Consider the following 20,705-nt stretch of genomic DNA (forward strand, 5'->3'; position numbering starts at 1 on the left):
ACACAGAAACTGTAGCAGGACACTTTGTTAACTTGAGATCAACAAATCAGTCTTTATTGTAGAAAAAAAAAAACAAACAAACAAACAAACAAACAAAAAAAATTTTTCAGAGTTTCATAAAACACAAAAACACACAAACTAGGCTGGGGACATATAAATAAAATGCTTCTTCCTTGAAAACCCCATTTATTCTCACACTGAAAAGCACCAGTCACCACAAACACTGTTACAAACCTGCCAGAATCAATCGCTCTATTAAAAACAAAGTATTATAGCACAATGTAGTGTATTAAGTCCCCTCGTCCGTTCCCTGATGTTCATGTTATGTTGTTTTGAGGTCCTTACACAACACTGTGACAATCAGGATGAACTAAGACTAGCTGAAGAAACTGAAGTGAAATATAACACTAAATTCTATGCAGCATATCGGATGTAACTGTATCTGCATCCATGTGTAAGTGTGCCAATGCATTTGTACACACAGTGTGTTCAAGTACAACACATCTAACAATATTTCATAGTGTGACCATTCAAATGATTTAAAAAAAAAAAACAAAACACTATGGCTTTGAGGGAGTCCAGAAGGTGTGTGATATGTGATGATGTGCTGCATAGATGTAGAGTTAGCTTTTTCTTTCACAAAAAAAAAAAAAAATACTACTCTGGACTGTGGTCAGATTTCCAATTTTTTACCATTTTCTTCTGTGCCGTGAGTCCTTTCATTCCCTCCACATAGCCCCAACATTGGTTTTTAATACTAAGTTATTAGGAACAGAGATTTCTACCAGATGTAGAAAAGACAGGGAATCAGTGAACCTACTGTATGCCAGTTCCTTGTAAAGTTATATGCAAGGAGAAGTCACTGTTTTGAAGGTATGCTTGTAAGTTTACAGGTTTACAGCCACTGTGAATTTTCATTGCTTTAAAATGTTTTCAAAATCTTTTCATTGTCTTAAAAACCACAGGTCCACATGTTATGTTAATGACATGACAGGAATACAATGAATCAGACAGGCCTCTTAAAAATGTGAACAGAAGCTGGTCCCTACAGTGACTACAGAAGGATAATCTCACCACAGAGCTAGAGTTCATACAGAGTGCAAAGACAGAACCTGGGAGTGAAAGAGGGCACAAGTGTTTCTCAAAACCATACAACAATCTTAAGAACATATTATCAGTCACAGCAATGCTAATACTGTCCAGAGGCTCGACATTAACCCAAACAATCTCTGGGCTCGAAGCATAACAGCTGGGAAAAACAGGAGTGTTTGTAGAGAGGGAGTGAGGCATTAGGACTCTGTGTATCCATATGTATCATCTGTGATCTGCAGCAGCGTTCTTTGGTCACAAGGAAGGGGAGAGAGGGGCAGGGAGGTGATGAGGAGATTTCTTTTTCCATCATTCAGTTTCACTTAGGCCACAAGGTCGCCGCCACTCTTGGCCACGTTCATGGATCCATTTGTTTGATACTAAATACAGAAAAAAAGATAATAATTATAACCTTAACATAGCTTTTTGATTACTTTAGACTCAGTACAAATATCTACCCTTCTTGTATTATAAGCTTAAGACCACATCTGAATCTTGGTTGTGACACTGGGTTAAATTGCTTTTGAAATTAACATTCTTCTCAGCAAAGACTGTGGTGTGGTCTCATAAGGGATATTTACTACGGCCTTATACGTGGTCTCATAGGGAACCAGACAGAGAGGAGCTCACCCCACTTGTTGCCCACCAACACTGGGCAAGCTGCATGTCGGGTGCTGTAGTCTCCCTCCCCGCTGGCAAACAAATTGTACCAGAACACTGCAGTTCCCTGGAATACACACACACACAACAGACATCAGAGGTTGGAAGTAGTGCAAACCCTAAAGGAACAGCCAGGAATCTCAGTCGGTCTCAGTCTCCTAAATTGTCCCAGAGACTTTTGACGGATAAAATAATAATCAGGCAGAAAAACTTAAATACATTTTTGTGTGCATCTCATAATGTGTGAATGTGAAAGTATAGGGGACTTGAGATACTTTCTGTCTATGACAAGAATGAACAAATAGGCAATTGCTTATAATAATCACTGAATTGCAAAAACAACAGGGACAACATTTTGCACAATTTATTCGTTATTAATTTTTATTTTTCTGTGTGTGCTACACTTTAAAACAAACAAAAACACCAGGGAATTCATTACAATGAGTTTGAATTAGTTGACCGATTCAAACACAACTATGGACTCAGTAATGATGGATGTCAATAAGTGTTGTTACCTTTTGAGGCCAAACTGCTGCACCAACATCTGGGAATACTGTGGCTCCACCTGCTGCTACATCGCTCATCTACAAGAGACGCAGAAGCGGAGTTCAGAGTTTATCTGTCAAATCAAATAATTCTGCAGGTCCTAATAAATGAAATTATTGGAAGGTCAGAGGTCATATGACTTCAGTAGTTGCATGTACTGTATTTTAATATCCAAATGAACTTTTAATGATATTTTAAGTTTGTACTGACTCCCGGTTGGAAAGCACAATGCTTTTTGCATAGTTATGAACCATTTGATATTTAGATTGGCTAAAATGAATTCTGAAAAAGTATCTTCCTCCTTATTGCATCAGCAGAGTACAACCTCCTTTGACTTAGATCTTACTTTGGTAACAGCAAAGGCTTTTCTCACTAGCACAGCCCATGATCACAAATGACAGACACAAATGATAATACCAGGGTGTCACCCTGAACAAAACCAAGGGCAAAATTTGTAGTGAGCTTTGCTATTTCATTGGCCACTATGGGACTGCTCAATTTATACAAGGCTTTGCTAATCACAGGAACTAAATTTTACTCAAATCTTAAGGCCCCCTCTTGCCAAATTTACCCTCAACTTAGTTAAGTTAAAGCCTAATGAGATTCCTTTAGTCTAGTTCTAATTTGGAATTATCTGCAGGTGCCCACTGCTTTTCATCCATAATGTCTTTCAGATTAATAATGGCTACATATTTGTCTTGCATTCTTGTATATGCTGTATATGTCCTACACTGTTTAAAATGTACATACATGTAAATAATGAGTATGTGTTGGCTGTTAACTGTATAATATTGATACAGTGCTGGAATAGGACCTTTGTGTAGTAGGAGTTAGTGAAACTTTCTTTAGAAAAATGAGGGCAACCTTTTTTACCGAAACTGTTCCAGACTTATGACCCATGTACCTTAACTTGAAGTGGATACAAATAATTTATTGCACATTTATGACAACATCATATTATCATGTTTCTGCAAGTTCAAACACTTCACTGATGATTCACTACTCATCAATATGGTGAACTATTTAAACCCATGATACCATGTTTATGGCTGCACCATTCATTTTTACATATTGTTTTATTATGAGATTTTCCGTCTCTTTGGAAGCATTGGGGATCTTAACTAGAATTTAAAATAAGCTCCTGCGGATTTGAACAATCCTTCTCTGCATAAGTAACATACGTAAAGGCGGACCCACCAGTGTTTCTGGCACAGCTGAAGGTGGTTTGCACACAATATGCATTGAATTTCATGTTATTTGAATGTATTTAGGAGATTACTCACATAGAAAAGCCATGTTGCTATGCGGTTCCCAGTGCCCAGCTCTTTAAAAGCATCTGGCTCATCTTTCTGTGGAGAAGAGTCAACATCATGTTTAATGTCCTGCCATATTAACACTCTGTACTGTACTGTACATTCATAGAAATAAACTTGTCTGAATAACAAAGGGTCTTACCCTTCCAAAGTCAAAGTGAGGTTCGTATTGACCTCCTACGCCATAATTTGCAACCTACAGGGATCAATAAAATATGATACAAGTCTCACAACTGTAGAAATCTGATTTTCCAACAAAAGTATAGATATAAACACAGGCTGGTGGAGGACCAGGTGATTGTTAGAATTTATTTTTACATGTAAAGAAGCATTATGATGAATCAGTGGAATGTAGGTTCAGGTTTGCCATGTCTGGGTTGAATGTCCATGGCTTTGAACTAATTAACCAACTTTTTACCTGCAGCTCTTCTGCAGTGTCCATTTCCAGCCCTGTGAGATCTTCAATTCTCTGGTTGATCTTGTCAATCATGGGGTCTTCATAGCCAGTGAGCCAAGCACTGGAATACAGGAGGGAGAACAGACCAGTTGAGAAAGAAGAAACTTACGTCATCATATGTCAGTGAGGCACATATTTTTCCACTAGGTGTCAGTAAAGATTTCCTCTGAAATAGGAATGACTGAGTGTCATGCAGAAAACGTGCCATGAAAAGCTCAAAAACAAAGTGAAGTTGTGTAATCAGATGATAGAAAGGGGAAGTGGAGAAGAAGATGTTAAATTGCCCGAGATTCAGAATCTCCAATCAGCTCAGGGTACAGGGTTGTTCTGACTTCAGTGCACTGGAGTCTGGAGGGCATTTTGTACAACAGCCTGGTTGTGGATTATGGTAAAATATTTGGACTCTCCTGATACTGCCTGCTTTTCATGTTCACTTGCACACCACAATCTAAGAGAAGGCTCTAATAACAAAAGCTCAGGACTAATATGGAAATGAACTCTTTCTGGGTAACTATTAAAACATGATGAAATTCTAGTTTTGTAGATAAGCTGTAAAGTTTAAATACACAGTTTTTACAGCTATTTTTCCTGTGCAACCACACAGACTACTATGAAATATCTGTAAAGTTATCATCCTATGAGACAAAGACACTCTTCCAACACTCTTTTCAAGGCATCACAAAGCCCATGAGACGACGCCCACCTCCACCACCTCATGGAGGTGTTTTTGAGAATTTCTGCAGATCTACTTGGAAATGTGTGTATGAATGTATGAGAGAAACAGTGGAATGAGTCACCTTTTTTCTGTGTTGATAATAAATTATATTTTTGATGGGACGCTGGATCAAGTGTGAGCCAACAAATTCTTTCCTCATGTGTCTTACAGCCAGTTCAATCACAGGTCAAACTCTTCTGAGTTCATCCATCTGTCCAACTGCTCCATCTCTAGATATTTACTGAATGTGGAAATACGTGCCTGCTAGCACGTACACATCCAAAACATCAAAGGAGCACCACACCCTTGCACCCTTACATTAATTACCAAGAACAGTAAAACCAAAGAAATTTGTGGGTTTTGTGTGGGCTGCTATTTTTAGGGTGGGTTGCAAGTTCAACTAACAATGAGAAATGTATCTATGAAAATTAACAGCTGCAGTTTACATCTATCTGTGTATATGAGTATGTACATCCAGACTCAGGCCTTTCCTTGTTTCTTGCTGATATGGAAGTTGAAGAAGCATAGCAGAACCACAGCAACTCTAATGAGCTTTTATGAGAATGTGATGCAGATTCATTCCTGGAAAATGCAATGGGGAATAGAGATCTACCGGATCTCAAATAGCTTTGGAAGAACTTCTGGGGGGAAAGAAAACAGCCTGTTAAAACTATGCGGTTCCATGAAAATGCCTGAATCTCTATATTGGTAAAATGAAAGGACAAAGAAAATTTTAACTACACCAAAAAACTACAGAAGCCTGTTTCATTTGGTTAAAGTTCAGTTTTGGTGTTCTGGCAGAAATCTGTTGAAGTTTTCACTTCAACCAAAATAAAACCTTGTCTAGTGTTCGTTTTTCAGGTGTAGCTAAACATTTTCATTGTTTTTCCGTGGTGTTTGCTTGGTGCACGGCTGAATGAATGGCACAGAGATAAAGATGGAGGTTGGATGAGGAGGAGGCGAAGGTGTTGTGACCCTCCTGGTGACCTGTGACCCCTTACCTCTTGGAGACTCTGTATTGGGCCGTAGTGAGTTTCCCAGTTTGGGGGTCATGCACGGTGGCTCGCCTTAACTACAGTAGTTCCCACAGCACAAGGGCACGGAGGTCGAGGAAAAGAAGACAACAAAGGAAAAGGAAAAAGGACAATGGAATGTGATTCACACAGGAGGATGAGTGGAAAGTAAGAGGAAAGAGAGAGAGAAAAGAAAGGCAGATCTGGTCACTAATTGTTATTCTTCAGTAGGGCCAGGAGAATATTCCATGAGGCAGGGCTAGAGACCAAATTTCAGTTTCAAAGTAAGACAATTTACCAGTAGGGAACTGATGACTGCCTCTGTTACACCTCCTGGCTCACAAAAAGCAACTATGTTAATATCAACTAGTAGAAAACGTAACACTTTTCCTCCCTGTATTTTCTTGTGTTACCTTTCTATAGCAGACTCCTGAGCAGAAACTTATCCACAGCAGATCCTTAAAGAACAGCAGCATAATCCAAATAGTTTTTCCAAAAAACTAAATATCCACATTCTTTTCCTTTTTTTCTCTCATTTGTGTGTCATTTGTGAAAGCTCCATGAGATATTGTATTTGAATATTTTTAAACTTCCTTTATAAACTATGCTATCTATGCTGTACAAAGCTCTAATCATTCTCAGCTGGATCGTGTGCTTCAGCTCAAGAGCCCTTAAGCTTTGGAAGGGCGGAGAAATGCTGTTACGGACAGACAGGAATACAGAAGAGAAATGGAATCAGTTTTTGAGGGAAAAAGAGGGGGAAAACCTCACTTTCTCCCTCAACTCTCTCCTCTAGCCTCTAGCTTTGGCGACTCCTGGCTCTGCCTTACCTTTTGCTGATCCGGTATGGAGCTGTCTCCAGCACTCCTGTGATGGGGTTGGAGATGGTGGCCCTGCGTAGCTGTGAAGCCAGGGACACGATTTACCCACACACAGAAGCACACACATGCAAAGATGTGTGTGCCTCTGCGCTTGTCAAACCAGTAGCATCACATCAACCAGCCTCACAGCTTTGACCTCCCACCCCTAAACATCCTAAACCTCATAACAGAGATCGAAAAAGCCTAACAAATCACTCACTGGATCACAACAAACTGTAGTGATCAATGTGTCTTTATACATGCATATATCATATGGCAGCACAGAAAACTGCTGAGAATCACTTACTCTTGGCTTTGCCAGCTGCTTGATCCTCTCGATTTCTTTGTCTGAGATGATGTCAATGTAGCGGACAATGTAGGGACGGTCCCACTCATCTTGCTGTTTGACAGGTGCCAGCACGTACATGGGATTGTGATTGTTGTCATAGTAACGACAGAACAGTCGGCTCTGCCTTCGCGGGGTCTGATTGAGAGAAAGGGAAAGCAGGAAACAAAGGAGTTGAAACACAAATGTATTTTGTTTGTTATAAATGGTGTTTTTGTGTATGTCTTTGCCTTCCTCACCAGTCTGATGCCCTCCCCACGGCAAAGCATCTCGTACTTCTTCCTCTCTGGGATCAGCGGAAAGGAGACCTTCTTTTTGGGCTTCTTCTTCTTTTCAGCTGTTTCTCTTTTCCCCCGCTCCTTCTGTTTTTCACCTTCAGCCTCTGCAGCCTTTTTCTGCTTCTCCAATTGGAACTCAAAGTACTTGAGGTTGCCCTTGGCGCGCTGATGTTCTGGGTCTGAAATAGCAAAATTCAAGACCAACAGATATCATATTGGTGATCACAAATAGTGGCGTCTGCAGCAATGTCATCCAAGAATATCACACTGCCTGCAATCAAAATAACTGAGCTTCCAACATGACATAACAATATGCTATTTGTTCAGTCTGACTTGATCCAGTTCTAAGAAACTAGAGCTAAAAACAGGACAAATCAATTCATGGGCTCTTTTGGAAGAAAACGTACAACAACAAGGTCACAACCAAAGCTTCATCAGAATATTGTTTCAAATTTATGATTCCAGGTGGTAAAAACGGCATATTGCTTCTACATAAAATTCCACAAACTGGTAATGGCATGGATGTTTGGGCCCGGCCATGGTAATGGTCGGTACTACTTATGTCAGTTTGGCTTGAACATGATGGCCTCTGGTTCACCTCTATTTAGTATGTCATCCAATTCAAACCAAAGTGAATGTCTCATTTCCTGTTGTTCACTGCTTAATTTATCCAACTTACCTACTGACTTAATTCTAATTTAGATTTAAATAATCAATCATTAAGTGCTTTTCTTCTTCTTAATAGTGTCTCTGTGTGTTTAGTGAAATTAAAGCTCTTTACATATTTTTACAGTGTTATCTAATTAAACGAGATGAAGTCTAGTACCTGTGCAAGTCTGGACAAAAACTGACAAGAAAAGTGGAGCAATTTCAAATTTTTGTGTGACTTCACTTACATTGAGAGGATATTTTGGAATCAAAAGTGAAAATATCACTTCACATTGCCAAACATGCCTCCTAGTATACTTTTCAAAATTGGAAAAATACTTTACAGAGTGGAGAGACTCACCCAGTTCAAGCAGCCTCTTGGTGTATTCCAGGGCTCGCTCTATCTCCCCCTGCTGGTAGATGGCGTAGCTGAGGTAGTCGAGCACTGTCACCTTATCTAAAGTGGACTTCTCTCCCTGATCAAGCTGTTTCAGGGCCTGGGCCATCCACAGCTCTGTGTGGTAGTAATCAACATCAGAGTAGGCGATTTTCCCCAGCTCATAACAGTCCTCCACTGTCATATGGCTCTTGTGTTTCACTCCTAGTATGCAGAGGATACAGGAGGGAAACATTTACACAAAAGAAAACAGAATCACCTTGTCATAATGCAAATCACCAGGTAAAACCTTCTATCCCCACATGATTTGCTATTTACTGACTCTCATGTCACTTAGTCTGCTTGTGTCTGTTTTATTTTAATGCTTCCTTTAAAAAAAGAGATCTGTGGATCCACAAACTTTGTGTCAGGTAGATGTGGTACCAACTGATTCAGGCCCGTACCAGGTAGGTCTCCTGTAGAGATGGTGTTGGCATCCAGTCTGTATGTGTCTTGTAACCGGAGCAGAGCTTTAGCAGCCCCAGTCTGGTCCTCATCTGTGGGGAAGTGCTGTCTCTGGATGGTCAGGTTGGAAATAAATCCTGAGAGAGGAGGACAGAAAGGGATAGAAAAGGTATAATAATAATAATCCATGGGATACATAACAAAATAAACAGTCCCTGTTTATGGTCAGGGAGACTGCTTGGTATGATGCTGATCTTGAGTAAGAGTTATAGTTACATTAAGCCATATGTGGGGAAAATTAATCGATAATGTTTGTTTGTTTACCTCAGTAAAATCGAGTATGAATGTGCAGCTTAACAAGATCACGAAGTTGCAGCGCAACTTTGGATATTGCACTCACAACCAAGTGCAATATCAAAACTGCAGGAGCTGCAAATTCTTTTTGATAAAGGTAAAATGTGTGTGCTACAGAGATGCCCTGGCTTACAAATCAGATTTTCCAGATGTAAGGGGACATGAAGGTTTGGTACAAGACCCAACAAAAATTCACCATACACCATCATTTTTATATCAATTTTTTGTTTTTAGTGAAAATGAAATGCAAAAATGATCACAAATCAAACTTGACTCATATTGCAATCACAACATCTGCCAAAAAAATCGCAATATGATTTTCTCTGCATATCGTTCAGTCCTTGCTTTCTTTGTATTATCATGAAATTCAAGGCAGAAGGCACACAAATTGCAGAAATATTAACTATACTCAAGGACTTTCCTGTGATTTTCTCAACTTTTGGCACTTAATGTAACACCTGGCAAACACCAACCCATGAAACAGTATCAGCATACAGATTTACTGCTGATTTGATCCAGGTTTCCTTTATCCGTACCATCAGTGGTGTCTCTGAGGACAAGGCTCTCCAGGTCCCCCCACTCTGTGTTCAGCCTCTTCATCAGTTTGAAGGCATTCACAGGGTGCCCCAGGAAGCCCTCGGGGTCTTGAGTGGCTGTGGCTGTCAACGAGTCCAACTTATCAGCCCACCTATCACAAAGAAGGTAATACAGAGTTACATGCACTGCTCACAATTGAATCCATATGTGCATCATACTGTGTGCCTGTGTACATGTAAGCATATCTGTGTATCAATCCATATGTGTAACTCTGTGTCCACAAACTCACCGTTTGACCTGCTCGAGCTTGTTCTCCTCTGCTCTGATGTAGTCCTTTAAAGAGGTGACAAGGTCTTTTTCTGTATATAATAGATCTGTCATCTGGCCTGAGGAACACAAATCAGAAACACTTCACCATCAATACTGCAAGATCATTACAGTATCTTACTATGCCATGACATTTTTTTTATTTCCATGTACACAGTAAAACACTAACAATTAGAAAAAATAAGCAGTAAAGGCAGCAGGGTGACCAATTATTCACAACTTGAGAACCATACAGTGCTCGATGGTTTTACCTATGGAGGTGAAGAAGTCATTGTGGGCTGAGAGCGACTCCAGGCAGCTCAGCAACAGTAAGCACCAGCACAGTAGCTCCATCCTGATGAAAGAGTGAGAGAATCAGATACGTTGTTCAACGCATTAACTTGAAAATGTAATCATGCATATTAAAAAAATAAAGTCATCAACGTTAATCGCAGGATTGACAACTGACTGTCATGCCAGACCCATATTATAGCCACAACTTACTATTGCAAGCTGTCACGCTCCAATATCCCTAAAATCCAAATAAGATTTTAGAAGCTCCTTCTTCAGGTTTTAGTCATCTACTGACTGGATTACTTGAGTTTTCTTCCAGTGTGCCACATCAAACATTCCAGACTTTACAACTCATCCAGAATACTGCTTTCCCCACGGTCTGAAACCTCCCTGATTTCTCATATTGTTGCCATCCTTTACTAACTACAGTGCTGCTCCTGCTAAATTCAAAACCTGGTTGTTAACTCCATGTAAGACTGGATAATCCACAGACTTATTTTGGACAGTTTATCTTTTTTTGATTCTTCAGTAGAAAAAAGTTCCCAGTGAAAACATTTGGCAGCAAAGTCTGGGGACTGTCCAGAGTAACTGGGTTATTATTTCTAGGAAGAGATGTTGCTGTTGGGTGAGCAGAAGTCTCAGCAGTTATCTGGAAAAGATCAAACCAAACCTATCTTCATGGATAAATATTATTGGAGGTATGTGGGAAAATACGTTCTCAGTGATTAGGCTGAAATGACCATTTGGGAAACAGAGATAGAAATGAAAATTTTAGATAGAAATGAAAATTTATATTCAGATTCCAACAAAAGGCAAAGTTGAACTAAAAACTTGGGCATCTTCTTAATCCTTCCAGAAGTGCAGCCTTCTGCCCACCACCAAAGCCAAATATAAGTCTGTGGTTGCTGTCACTGTGTCCGGTTTGGCTTTGGCTTTGGCAAAGCCATAACTACCACTGGGCTTCTGGCCTGTGAGGAGTGGCACTGTGATCTTTCTGCCCTTACGGACAAAATTTAGAAGGGAACACAGACAGACTCCTGGATCCAGCTCTACACCCAGAACAAATCATCCTTTCCACCAAACTTTACTTTTGTTTTGTTAACATGTTTTTGCGATATCTTACTGACAAACAAACTAGTGGGACTGAAAATATCATTTCTGAACCTTGCTTCGCTTTTGTGTAGCACATTGTGACAAAATGCTTCCAATGCAACTGATAAAAACAAAGTAGACTTTGTTGGTAAGAAATTTTTCCAACAGAATCACGGTTTCCCAAAATTAAAAGTCTGAAGCTGTGTAAAGAAACCTTGGTATTTATTCTCTCTCGGGGGGATGTTAAACAAGTAGGGATACTGGGTTTGTTACCAATTCAGCAGAGAAACTATTACCTCTGGGTGTTTTCTGGGATTACATAGTTTATATACAACACAAGTAAGATAATAAGCTAAGCACAACATCTCTTTCCTCTTGAAAACTCTGCCTAACTAGAGACAGCACTGTGTTGTTTGTGAACTTAACCAAAACTATTTCTAGGTCAGACATAACAAAGACAAAAGGCTTACGATAAAGTCATTAACTGACAAATTTTCACACTACAAGGCACAGAGAGTGCACCATGGATGACAAATATAGATTCATTGGTTTGTGGCTGTAAATACTGCAATGACATGAAGCTCATTTAACTGTAAGTGGTGAAATAAACATTGTGAAAATCCATGTGGCCGACCTCTAATTTGTTGGCAGGGACCTCCAGATTGTTTTTGCTGCCATCACACCTTGGTTCTGTTGTTTCTAGATCCTTTAATTCATATTCAAAATATTGAATCGACCCCTTATTTTGTTAAAGATTTTAAAAAAGTACTATGTCACATAAACACAGATTGAAAACCTTTCTGGAATCTACTTTCTACCATATGCCATGAAATATATGTATAGTATGAATAAAAAGAGTGGATAAACACAAAAGTGCAGGTAGAATTACTGTAACACAAATTTCACTATAAAGACACATTGCAAACACAAGCACCACATGCATACACAGAAACCCATGCAAACAAACACACATACTCATGCTTAAACACACGTGTACAGACACACACACACACCTGGTGGCACAATAAAGGTCATGCATGAACTGTGTATCTGTGCAGAGGTGTAATGCCTTTCACTGACAGCAGACAACAGGCTCAGGCAGGTTCTGACTTTGCCACAAGGACAAGTCTGAGTTCATATGGGATTTCAATTTAGGTCAGCGGCAGGCAGCATAGAGGAGCCAAGGTAAATCTGTCAGAGATTATTTGATTCAAGCAAAATTAAATTAAGCAATAAATCAAAATCTAAGAATATTTAAGTAGAAACAGTGAGGCAAAATGCAATTATCCTTAACAGCTACTATTCTATTTCCAGAATCTGTGGTGCCACTCAGTCGAGAATACCTAAATGTGCCTTGACCACTTATCCACCAGGATAAAAACTCAGTGGAATGTAATTATTGCAATGACAGGGTGACAGCTACTGTGTCTCTCTTGTTATAATACTGGAAAAGTATAATGTCAGATATAATTTTGATGCATGTGTCAGGCCACACATGAGAGTGAGTGGTAGTGAAAGCGTCTGTGTGCACACATGCTTGTTTGTGAGATGTTAAAACTCCAAAACATTCCTGACAGCACATAAACCATTTCACAACACCTGCCACACACTTGCAGAGCCACTTGTTTAGACAGAATACAGGAAAGTCTGTACTGTACTGCCTAAAAGTTTTTTCTCTGACCTCTCAAACTATGTGCAAACTGGGCAGCAGCATTCTGTTTGAACATGTTCGTTAGGAGGCTCTTTTTTTCGCCTCACAGCTTCATGCTAATTGAAGGATATGGGGATATATCGCAGTGCTCTCATTTGCAGTTGCTCCTAGTGCTCACAGTTGTGGATTTTAAATGTAAGAGGGAGAAACAGCAAAAGTAAAAGCTGTTGGTGCGTAAATTGGTATTTCTGTCTCCTCCGCAATTGATTTCTCCCTGTGTGATTATTTATTTTAAAAACTCAAAATGCAAATCGGTGAATGCCTGAGGAAGCCTTGCTCTTTGATTTGAAAAAATAAATGACACAAAACCGGAGAAGCCATGAAAAAAAATAACCCAATTGCTGTCGTGTCATTCACATCCACAGTAAAAAAAAAATTGATCCTCCAGTGGGTAAAAATCAGACAGCAAAGAACCACTGAAAAAATAATATTATTCCCATAAAACAATTGATGTATGGTATATTATAACTTTATGATTTGAAATCAGTATTGTATACAGTTTTCCACTACTTCCAAGACCAAATGACCCAATTATATCATAAAAAAGAACAGGGCTAATAAACTGAGTACAATTCACTTTTCAAGTATTCCAGGGGTGTTTGTGTGAATACAGTTTTCAGCCTCGCTGCAGTTACAGTGCTTTTGAACAAATGTGTGACCCCCCCCCCTCTCAGTATTTTACAGTATCTTCTTCGCAGAGAAACTGCCTTCATCACAACTGTCCTCGCCAAGTTTTACTGAGTGTGAAGCTGTGCAGTCGGACAGCACAGGATGTGGATGGAAGAGGACTGCCACGTCTTCGCCCCTCCCCGCCGGGGAAACTCATGTGAGGACTGCACACTGCTCAATGGAGTCGGACGGGATGACTTTACCTGATGTAACCCGTCAATAACCCCAGCAGACTGACTCACCACAGAGAGGCTTTCGCTTTCTGGAAGGCGGCTCTGGCTGTTTGTTTGTTTGTTATGAAACTAGTTTGAATTATTAGTAATTAGCCTACAGATATCCAAATGAAGTTTCCAGTTAACATTAGCTTTTATGCATTGTGTCATATAGAAGCCTGTATGACTGTTAATGTACAAAAAGATGTCTAGTAACATGTAAAATCCGCTTATGTTGTTAAAGCAATGCACGCAACACCGAGCGGAGTGGAGGCAGTAGCATCCCCCGCTGCATTTGCATCGGAATCCCACAACATCCACGCTAGTTTCATGGTGAAAACCCAGACTTGGTTGTCCTTTTAATCGCTATTTTCGCCTTGCTATAACTGAATTTTGCTCATTGGAGCCCCTCTCAATCAGTCCGACCTCTACATATTGTTTGCCGCTGCCGAGGACTATCACAAATGCCAAAGTTTCATCCAAGTTCAGCTAGTTTTCATAACGCTAACGCTAACGCTAGCTAACATAAAGATGGAGACAAAATAGTAGTTAGCAGTTTTTAACGGTCGTTGAGGTAAACAAAATGCAGTGAAAAACCACAGCCCACAACTTTACGATTGACACGGTAACTACCTGGAGTGGCTGCAACGTTTCTTTATACAGTTTAGCTTTTGTTTTCTTATCTTATCCCCCCCCCCAGGAGTCGATATTTACCTACTTTCTGAGAGCATCCAGTGAGTTAGCAGGAATGTGGCCCACCCCCCGACCGGTGCGTCCTCCGTGGGATCAGCTCAGTTGGACCCGGCGCAGCGATCAGCGAGAAGATGGACTCGGTGTCAGTCTGATGGTTCGTCCTAGTTGTGATGCTTCGGTGCACTGTTGGCCATCTGGTGGTTAGGGCTGGATTTCTACAAGTCTGAGTCTGAATGCTACGTGCAGATTCTCACATGCAGGCAGCCTCCCGCTACTAGATTGGGAGGGGGGGGTGTCTTCTGTAAATTGCTAGGGGAGGTATCTATAGTTGTCTTGACAGTATTTAAAGTTTTAATGTAAAAAAAAAAAAAAAATCTGATGAATAAAAGTGGGTGTCAACCTTCTGCCACGTGTTGAAAGTATGATGCAAACTTTTTCTCTTTCTCTAAATTAAAAGTCACAATATAATTTAATTCACGTGATCTAATCTCAGTAGCCCAATTCAAGATGATAGTTTGTGAACTTTTCCAAACTATGCACTACGCATTTTTTTTTTCTTTTACCCTTTTCAACTACAGTCTTTTCTCCTCTCTTCTCCCACATTCCAGAAAATTCCTTCCTCCCAACCAAAAGTGTGTTTGGAGGGAGGGAATTCCTGCTGCATGTTGAGTTCAGCAGGGTGGAGCTAAGTGTGTGTGTGTGTGTGTGTGTGTGTGTGTGAGGGAGGGAGGGAGAGAGAGAGGGCAAGTAGCAGGGCCAGCAGTGGCTGTCAAATTGCAATATTTGCATTAATCTCAACCAGCTAAATAAACCTTGTTAGCACTACAGAATATGTCTGAGAGTATAGATTATCATCACTTCAAGAGATGAAACTGAAGAAACAAGAAGCCATCCTAATGTAAAATGTAATAAATACACTTTATTATTGTACATGTCCTATCAACTATCACCAAGCAAAATGTCGTAACAGGGATTATAATATACTGAGTCATACAGAGGTCACAAAATGAAACATCTGTATGATTACTGTTGTTATTGAGGCATAGCACAAGAAACACTGTGTGCAGCTTGATGGTGAAGCAAGATTATTGTCAAACTCGTGGGGAAAATACTCCTATCCAGTCTTTGAGAGTCTTTCTTGCAGTACGAAATCCACCTGTTTGCCCAGTCTCATCTTATTTTACACTTTTTCTCAACGTGAACTGTAGAAAAAAAACAAAAAACATTCAGTGTATCCTCCTTTCCATTCCCATTCTTATTCCAGTCATCGGCGGATGTCGTCTAGGGAGGTGAGTCTGCTCCCAAACAGCTGCTCCTCGTAAGTCAGCAGCTGACGCAGGAAGTTCACGTTGGGTGCTGTGCATGCCCTCCTCTCCTTCAGCCAGCGCAGGGCATGAAGCAGTGACCAGCGGTGGTGCTCCATGAGGAAGGCCAGCGTGAGTGCTGAGCTGCGACTCCTGCCCAGACTGCAGTGGACCAGAACGCGGCCAGCTGGCTCACCCTTCAGCGCTGTGTTGATGAACCTGGAAGCCAGTGGCAGCGCCTCCACCAGGTCCTGCTGGGCGTCATCGCTCAGGCGCAGCCGCAGGTAGCACAGCGTGTTGGGGAAAGCATCAGGGCAGTTGGCAGTGGCATTGACCACGTGTGTGATGTGTAGATTCTTGATGATTCGGTAGTCAGAAGCCTGAGAGGCGGAGCCCTGGTAGAGGGCTCCTTCCAGGATCTCTGAGGGGTAGATGGTGAGGGTGTGGCGCTCAGGTTCAAGCAGGACCATGCGTGGTGTGCACAGGAAAGGATAGAGGGCATGGAAGGCTGAGAATCCCCCCAGTAGGATGACAGGGTCCATTCCTAGACCACTGAGCTGGAAGAAACAGCGCTGGAGGCCTGGGGAGTCTGCCCTGGCCTTCACACTGCCCACTGAAATTTGCACAGAAATAACCGCAGTGACAGAATAGAGAAGAAATCGATAAGGTATAATCAGACAGCCAGGGAGATTTCAACAGGACAAGTCTACAGCCGTGTTAGTGGCACTGTGAGGCTGTACCTTGAAACAATGGTACCGTGAGCAGAATACTAATATCAACTTGCTAACATGCTCACTATGATAATGCTAAACTCATGTTAAGCAGATATAGAGATTGACCACGTTCGCTATCTTAGTTAAAGTATTTACACTTACATACACCCTCATCTACAGGGCTATGATGCTAGCATTATTAAAACACGGTTATGCTGAGTTATTGGCAACTCATGTTGCCCGGTATGCTCTTCTGCATGTGTGCATGTCTGTTTGTGAGAATATGTGATTATGTTTTGCTGACCTGGGCTGCATCCTTCCTCTGCGTACAGCAGTATGATAGAATACTTCTGCAGCTCTATACAGCTGATGAGACAGCCCAGCTCAGGGTGGATCACCGTCACGGCGGCCCGCGCTGTCACCACGTGGCTATCCTTGTACCTTAACACACACCACAATCATCATATGCACACACGAATCATTACTTTACACAATGTCCATCTACAGCAGAATAGACTTTTTACAGGAGGAGGCTGGTGATATTCCACAAATATATATTTTTTAAGGGTAAACAAACTCAATGTAAAGACTAGTCAATAGGGCCTATTTTCAATAGCTGATTAATATACATTTGGTGCTCTAGCAAGTATCTCTGGCAGCAGGACAGGATAAATTACAGCATCCGTATTTATTATAATGAAAGAGTATGGCAGCCAGTGTAACAGGGTGTCTCACTGATGTGTTTCTAATAGTTTTTGGAAAACAATAAAGCCATATGGCACAGATGAATGAGTTGTAGCACATGAGGCTTTGGATAAACAGACAATGTTTAATGATAGAATCGGTTCATTGTTGTTTTCATATTTTCACAGGATTTGTTGACAATAAGAAAAATATAGAAGGTCACCAAACCTATCTTTTAAAATGATAAAATACTGTGGCTCAGGTAACTATGTTCCTTCCAGAATTTGCACATTTAGCCAAACAAAGAAACTGTTGTACAGAGCAATGCCATTGTGCACAAAGTCGTGCAATAAATAATGCTGTCTTTGTGAAGTTTACAATGTTCACTTTTTGTTGAAATAGATGTGTTGAGTTGGTAACTTTTGAGGCCAGATTGTGCATTTGATGGACTACACTGTACAGTTGTAGCCTGTATTATCTGCTCATATATAGTTTCTTTATATATGACTGAGTGTCTGCATCTGAACAGCTCTGGAGTGCCCGTGCAGCACCCACCTCTCTGCGCTGCGACAGTCCAGGATGAGCATGTAGTATGGGTCATACAAGGCGGGCTGGCCTTCCTCTGCATTCAGAAGGTTGTACACTTGCTGTGGGGTGATATAGCCTCGCTCTACACAAGCCGTTTCTGGAAGAGCAGGAACTAGCACCTCCTCTGGCTCACACACTGCTTGTAGGCAGAAGAAATACAAAGAGTACAGTGTGTCTGTATGTGTGTAGTTGTGTGTGTGCATACATTTTTTGTGTGTAAAAACAGAGAGTTAGAAGTAAAAATACACTCTTTACCTTTGCTCTGGATAGGTATGATGGAGGAATGGTCACTGTCTGTACTATTAACTTCTCTGTCAGAGATGCTGCTCACTGTTTGGAATGTGTTGACAGGCTCTCTGGAGGCCGCTCTACAACTGTTATTCACTCTGACACATAAACAGTGGCACATACACACAGAGAAGCACAATCTCAAGACAAATTATATACATTATAATTATAGAAGACTAAACACACAGTCAGTTATGATCATTTTTACAATAAAAAAAAAAAAACCAAACCATTTATCTACTATTTACCTGGACAGTACTACGCCCATCTCGTTTAAGTCATTTGGCAGATGCATCAGCTGTTCCCACAGCCCTTCATTAGAAGAACATGCTACTCCAAGAAACAAATAAATAATGTCAAAAACATTGAAAAATGTTCTCTCAGTGTGTCAACAAGAAATAAAGGTAAAAGGTGAAAAGATTTGAAAAAAAATCCACCATGCAATATTTGTTGTTGCTGTGATTCTTACTCAGCCCTGCTTCAGCCTTGCCCTTAATTTAGCTGGTGGTCTTGGAAACACAGTAACGGTTAAGTGCTCTAGAGGGCCACATGGTAGCTGGCTGTGACAGGTGACGGAGGAGAGACCTGGATAGGAGTCCTACTTCACCCGAATTAACTCCCAATTGTTGCAGTGTACACGTTGATTTGGTCAGGATGAGGGTTCAAGAAAGAAGAGACAGAAAGAAGAGGTAAAGGATGATACATAAATACCAACATACCAGGGTACTGTTTACTAAAAGACAAAACTGTGTTCAACATTTATATCAATGGTTGATAAACCTTTGCACAAACAAAAGTATATTTGAGGTTGCCACAAGAAAACATTTAATTGACAGATCATATTCTTTATTTGCCAACATTGCTTGATAGCAGCCAAGTGTTAATCTAAAAGAATCAGGACAGAAAGGGTAAAATCGCTAAAAAAAAAATATGACCTTATGTTAGCAGAGAATATACACCAAGTAAAGGGAACCCTCAGTGAAACATGGCTCCACAAAGGCCACATTCATGCATCTCAAAAAACAAACTAAACAATGAAGTATGTTTCCCCGATACCCACTGTCACGGCTCCTCCGACAGATTTTAACCTCGTCTTAGTTGCCTCATTGAACTAAGTTTTGAATCTTACTGTATGTGTTGCTGTGCCCCTCAGTTGACAATCTCAGCCATGTCACCACCTCTCCTCCACCTTTACGTCACTTATTCTTCCCTCTCCCTCTCCACCCCTTGACCCCCCCTTGACCTCCTCCCCAAACCACCGCCACCTCCCCTGTCAGCCCCATCTTCCTCACAGTACCCTCCATGACGATCTGTGCTCAACTTGCTGCTTACCCTCATGTCACCTCCCCCACCTTCTCAGTTGTAGGCCCTTGACACCAGCCTGTGAGTCAACAGTCTTTCATCTGTATTGGCGTATGTCAACCAAACACACTTGATTAAACTCAGTGCAGCTGGTCGGGTGGATTACACTGCTCCTGCTAATGCCTTTTTTCCATGACAGAGGCTGTGTGTCCATTGTTGGTGCTCTCATTTATTTTAGCTATTTCTATTTCAGTTTTCCACTCAGTTTTTTTTTTCCATTTTCTGTTGTTAAGTATCAGATGTGGCACACTGCGACTCAGTTTCCTTTTAAGACAACATAAGAACTACCACTACTGCTGCTCCCACTAGTGTAGATCATTGTCACACATGTATGAAGATTCATATATTATTTCTCAAAACTCAATGGGAAATTACAGCAAAATTACACTTAAATCACCAAACAAGCATTTTTAGGAAACTCAAAGACATATATAGAAATTCGATTTATGTTAAATGCAGCGAAGGAAGGTTTTGCATCTTTTTTTAAAGGTACTAAAGATAATTTTAGTAGTGAAATAAAAATGTTTGCTTAAATTAAGCATTATCAATAATATACTTAAAGTATTGAACTAAAAGTATTCATTATGCAGAACTACTTCTTAGAGAGTATAGCGAGTGTTACACTGAATCATTATTACTGATGCAGCTACATTAAAGCAGCTTTTTAATCTTGCATCTAGTGCAAGTATTGCATACGTACTGCGGGATACTTTAATCTGCAACGAGGCTATGTGTTTTATAAAGCGATGCAGTGCAGTAGAAGTGTTCATTAGCAGAAAATAAGTTCACTCATCAAAACTGCACTTAAATATAGAAAAATGTACTTTTATTTTCCACTACTAGTATTGATGAAAATCAAACTTAAAAAATCTAACATCTTATTTTGGAAAATTATATTTTACAAAATACCTGTTGTCACATTTTTTAAAATTTCCTTCATAGTTGTTATTCCTAAATATGTTCAAAGTGTGAGAGTGAGACATGAACATAAGCTTCCAACATCAAAACGGACTGTGACTGCCCCCTGTTGTGCTCCTGAGTGAGTGTCCTGAAATGACCTCGTCTACCCTTTGTGAAAAGTTAGTGAAGGATATGTACACACATTTCAGTCTACATGTACATGTATATCACT

At 40.5% G+C, this 20,705-nt stretch overlaps 2 protein-coding genes across 7 annotated transcripts; both read right to left on the reverse strand.

The window, feature by feature from the left end:
- Positions 1–32: 32 nt before the first annotated feature.
- On the reverse strand, positions 33–14,920 carry p4ha1b (prolyl 4-hydroxylase, alpha polypeptide I b). 4 transcript variants are annotated; one of them, XM_071480291.1, is made up of 15 exons: positions 14,660–14,920; positions 10,236–10,318; positions 9,947–10,043; positions 9,657–9,808; positions 8,766–8,903; positions 8,287–8,526; positions 7,239–7,456; positions 6,961–7,137; positions 5,782–5,852; positions 4,027–4,126; positions 3,751–3,804; positions 3,579–3,644; positions 2,265–2,333; positions 1,720–1,816; positions 33–1,469 (listed from the first exon to the last, which is right to left on the reverse strand). In XM_071480291.1, the coding sequence occupies exons 2-15, from the start codon at positions 10,315–10,317 to the stop codon at positions 1,399–1,401; spliced, it is 1,632 nt and encodes a 543-aa protein (XP_071336392.1). In that variant the 5' UTR covers position 10,318; positions 14,660–14,920; the 3' UTR covers positions 33–1,398. The 4 variants fall into 4 exon arrangements, with proteins under 4 accessions (XP_071336392.1, XP_071336390.1, XP_071336389.1 ...); XM_071480289.1 differs by having other exon boundaries at positions 14,656–14,920; XM_071480288.1 differs by lacking the exon at positions 5,782–5,852 and adding an exon at positions 6,624–6,694 and having other exon boundaries at positions 14,656–14,920.
- Positions 14,921–15,533: 613 nt separating this feature from the next.
- LOC139622743 (serine/threonine/tyrosine-interacting-like protein 1) lies at positions 15,534–19,408 on the reverse strand. 3 transcript variants are annotated; one of them, XM_071480295.1, is made up of 6 exons: positions 18,681–19,408; positions 18,460–18,541; positions 18,179–18,309; positions 17,891–18,059; positions 16,956–17,092; positions 15,534–16,551 (listed from the first exon to the last, which is right to left on the reverse strand). In XM_071480295.1, exons 2-6 carry the CDS (start codon positions 18,504–18,506, stop codon positions 15,899–15,901), a joined length of 1,137 nt encoding a protein of 378 aa, XP_071336396.1. In that variant the 5' UTR covers positions 18,507–18,541; positions 18,681–19,408; the 3' UTR covers positions 15,534–15,898. The 3 variants fall into 3 exon arrangements, with proteins under 3 accessions (XP_071336396.1, XP_071336393.1, XP_071336395.1); XM_071480292.1 differs by having other exon boundaries at positions 17,891–18,062; XM_071480294.1 differs by having other exon boundaries at positions 17,891–18,062; positions 18,649–19,408.
- Between the last annotated feature and the right edge of the window lie 1,297 nt (positions 19,409–20,705).

Source organism: Trachinotus anak, unplaced genomic scaffold, assembly GCF_046630095.1.
Source record: "Trachinotus anak isolate AG129_WGS33_773 ecotype Australia unplaced genomic scaffold, CSIRO_AGI_Tana_v1 ptg000007l, whole genome shotgun sequence".
Classification (NCBI taxonomy): Eukaryota; Metazoa; Chordata; class Actinopteri; order Carangiformes; family Carangidae; genus Trachinotus; species Trachinotus anak.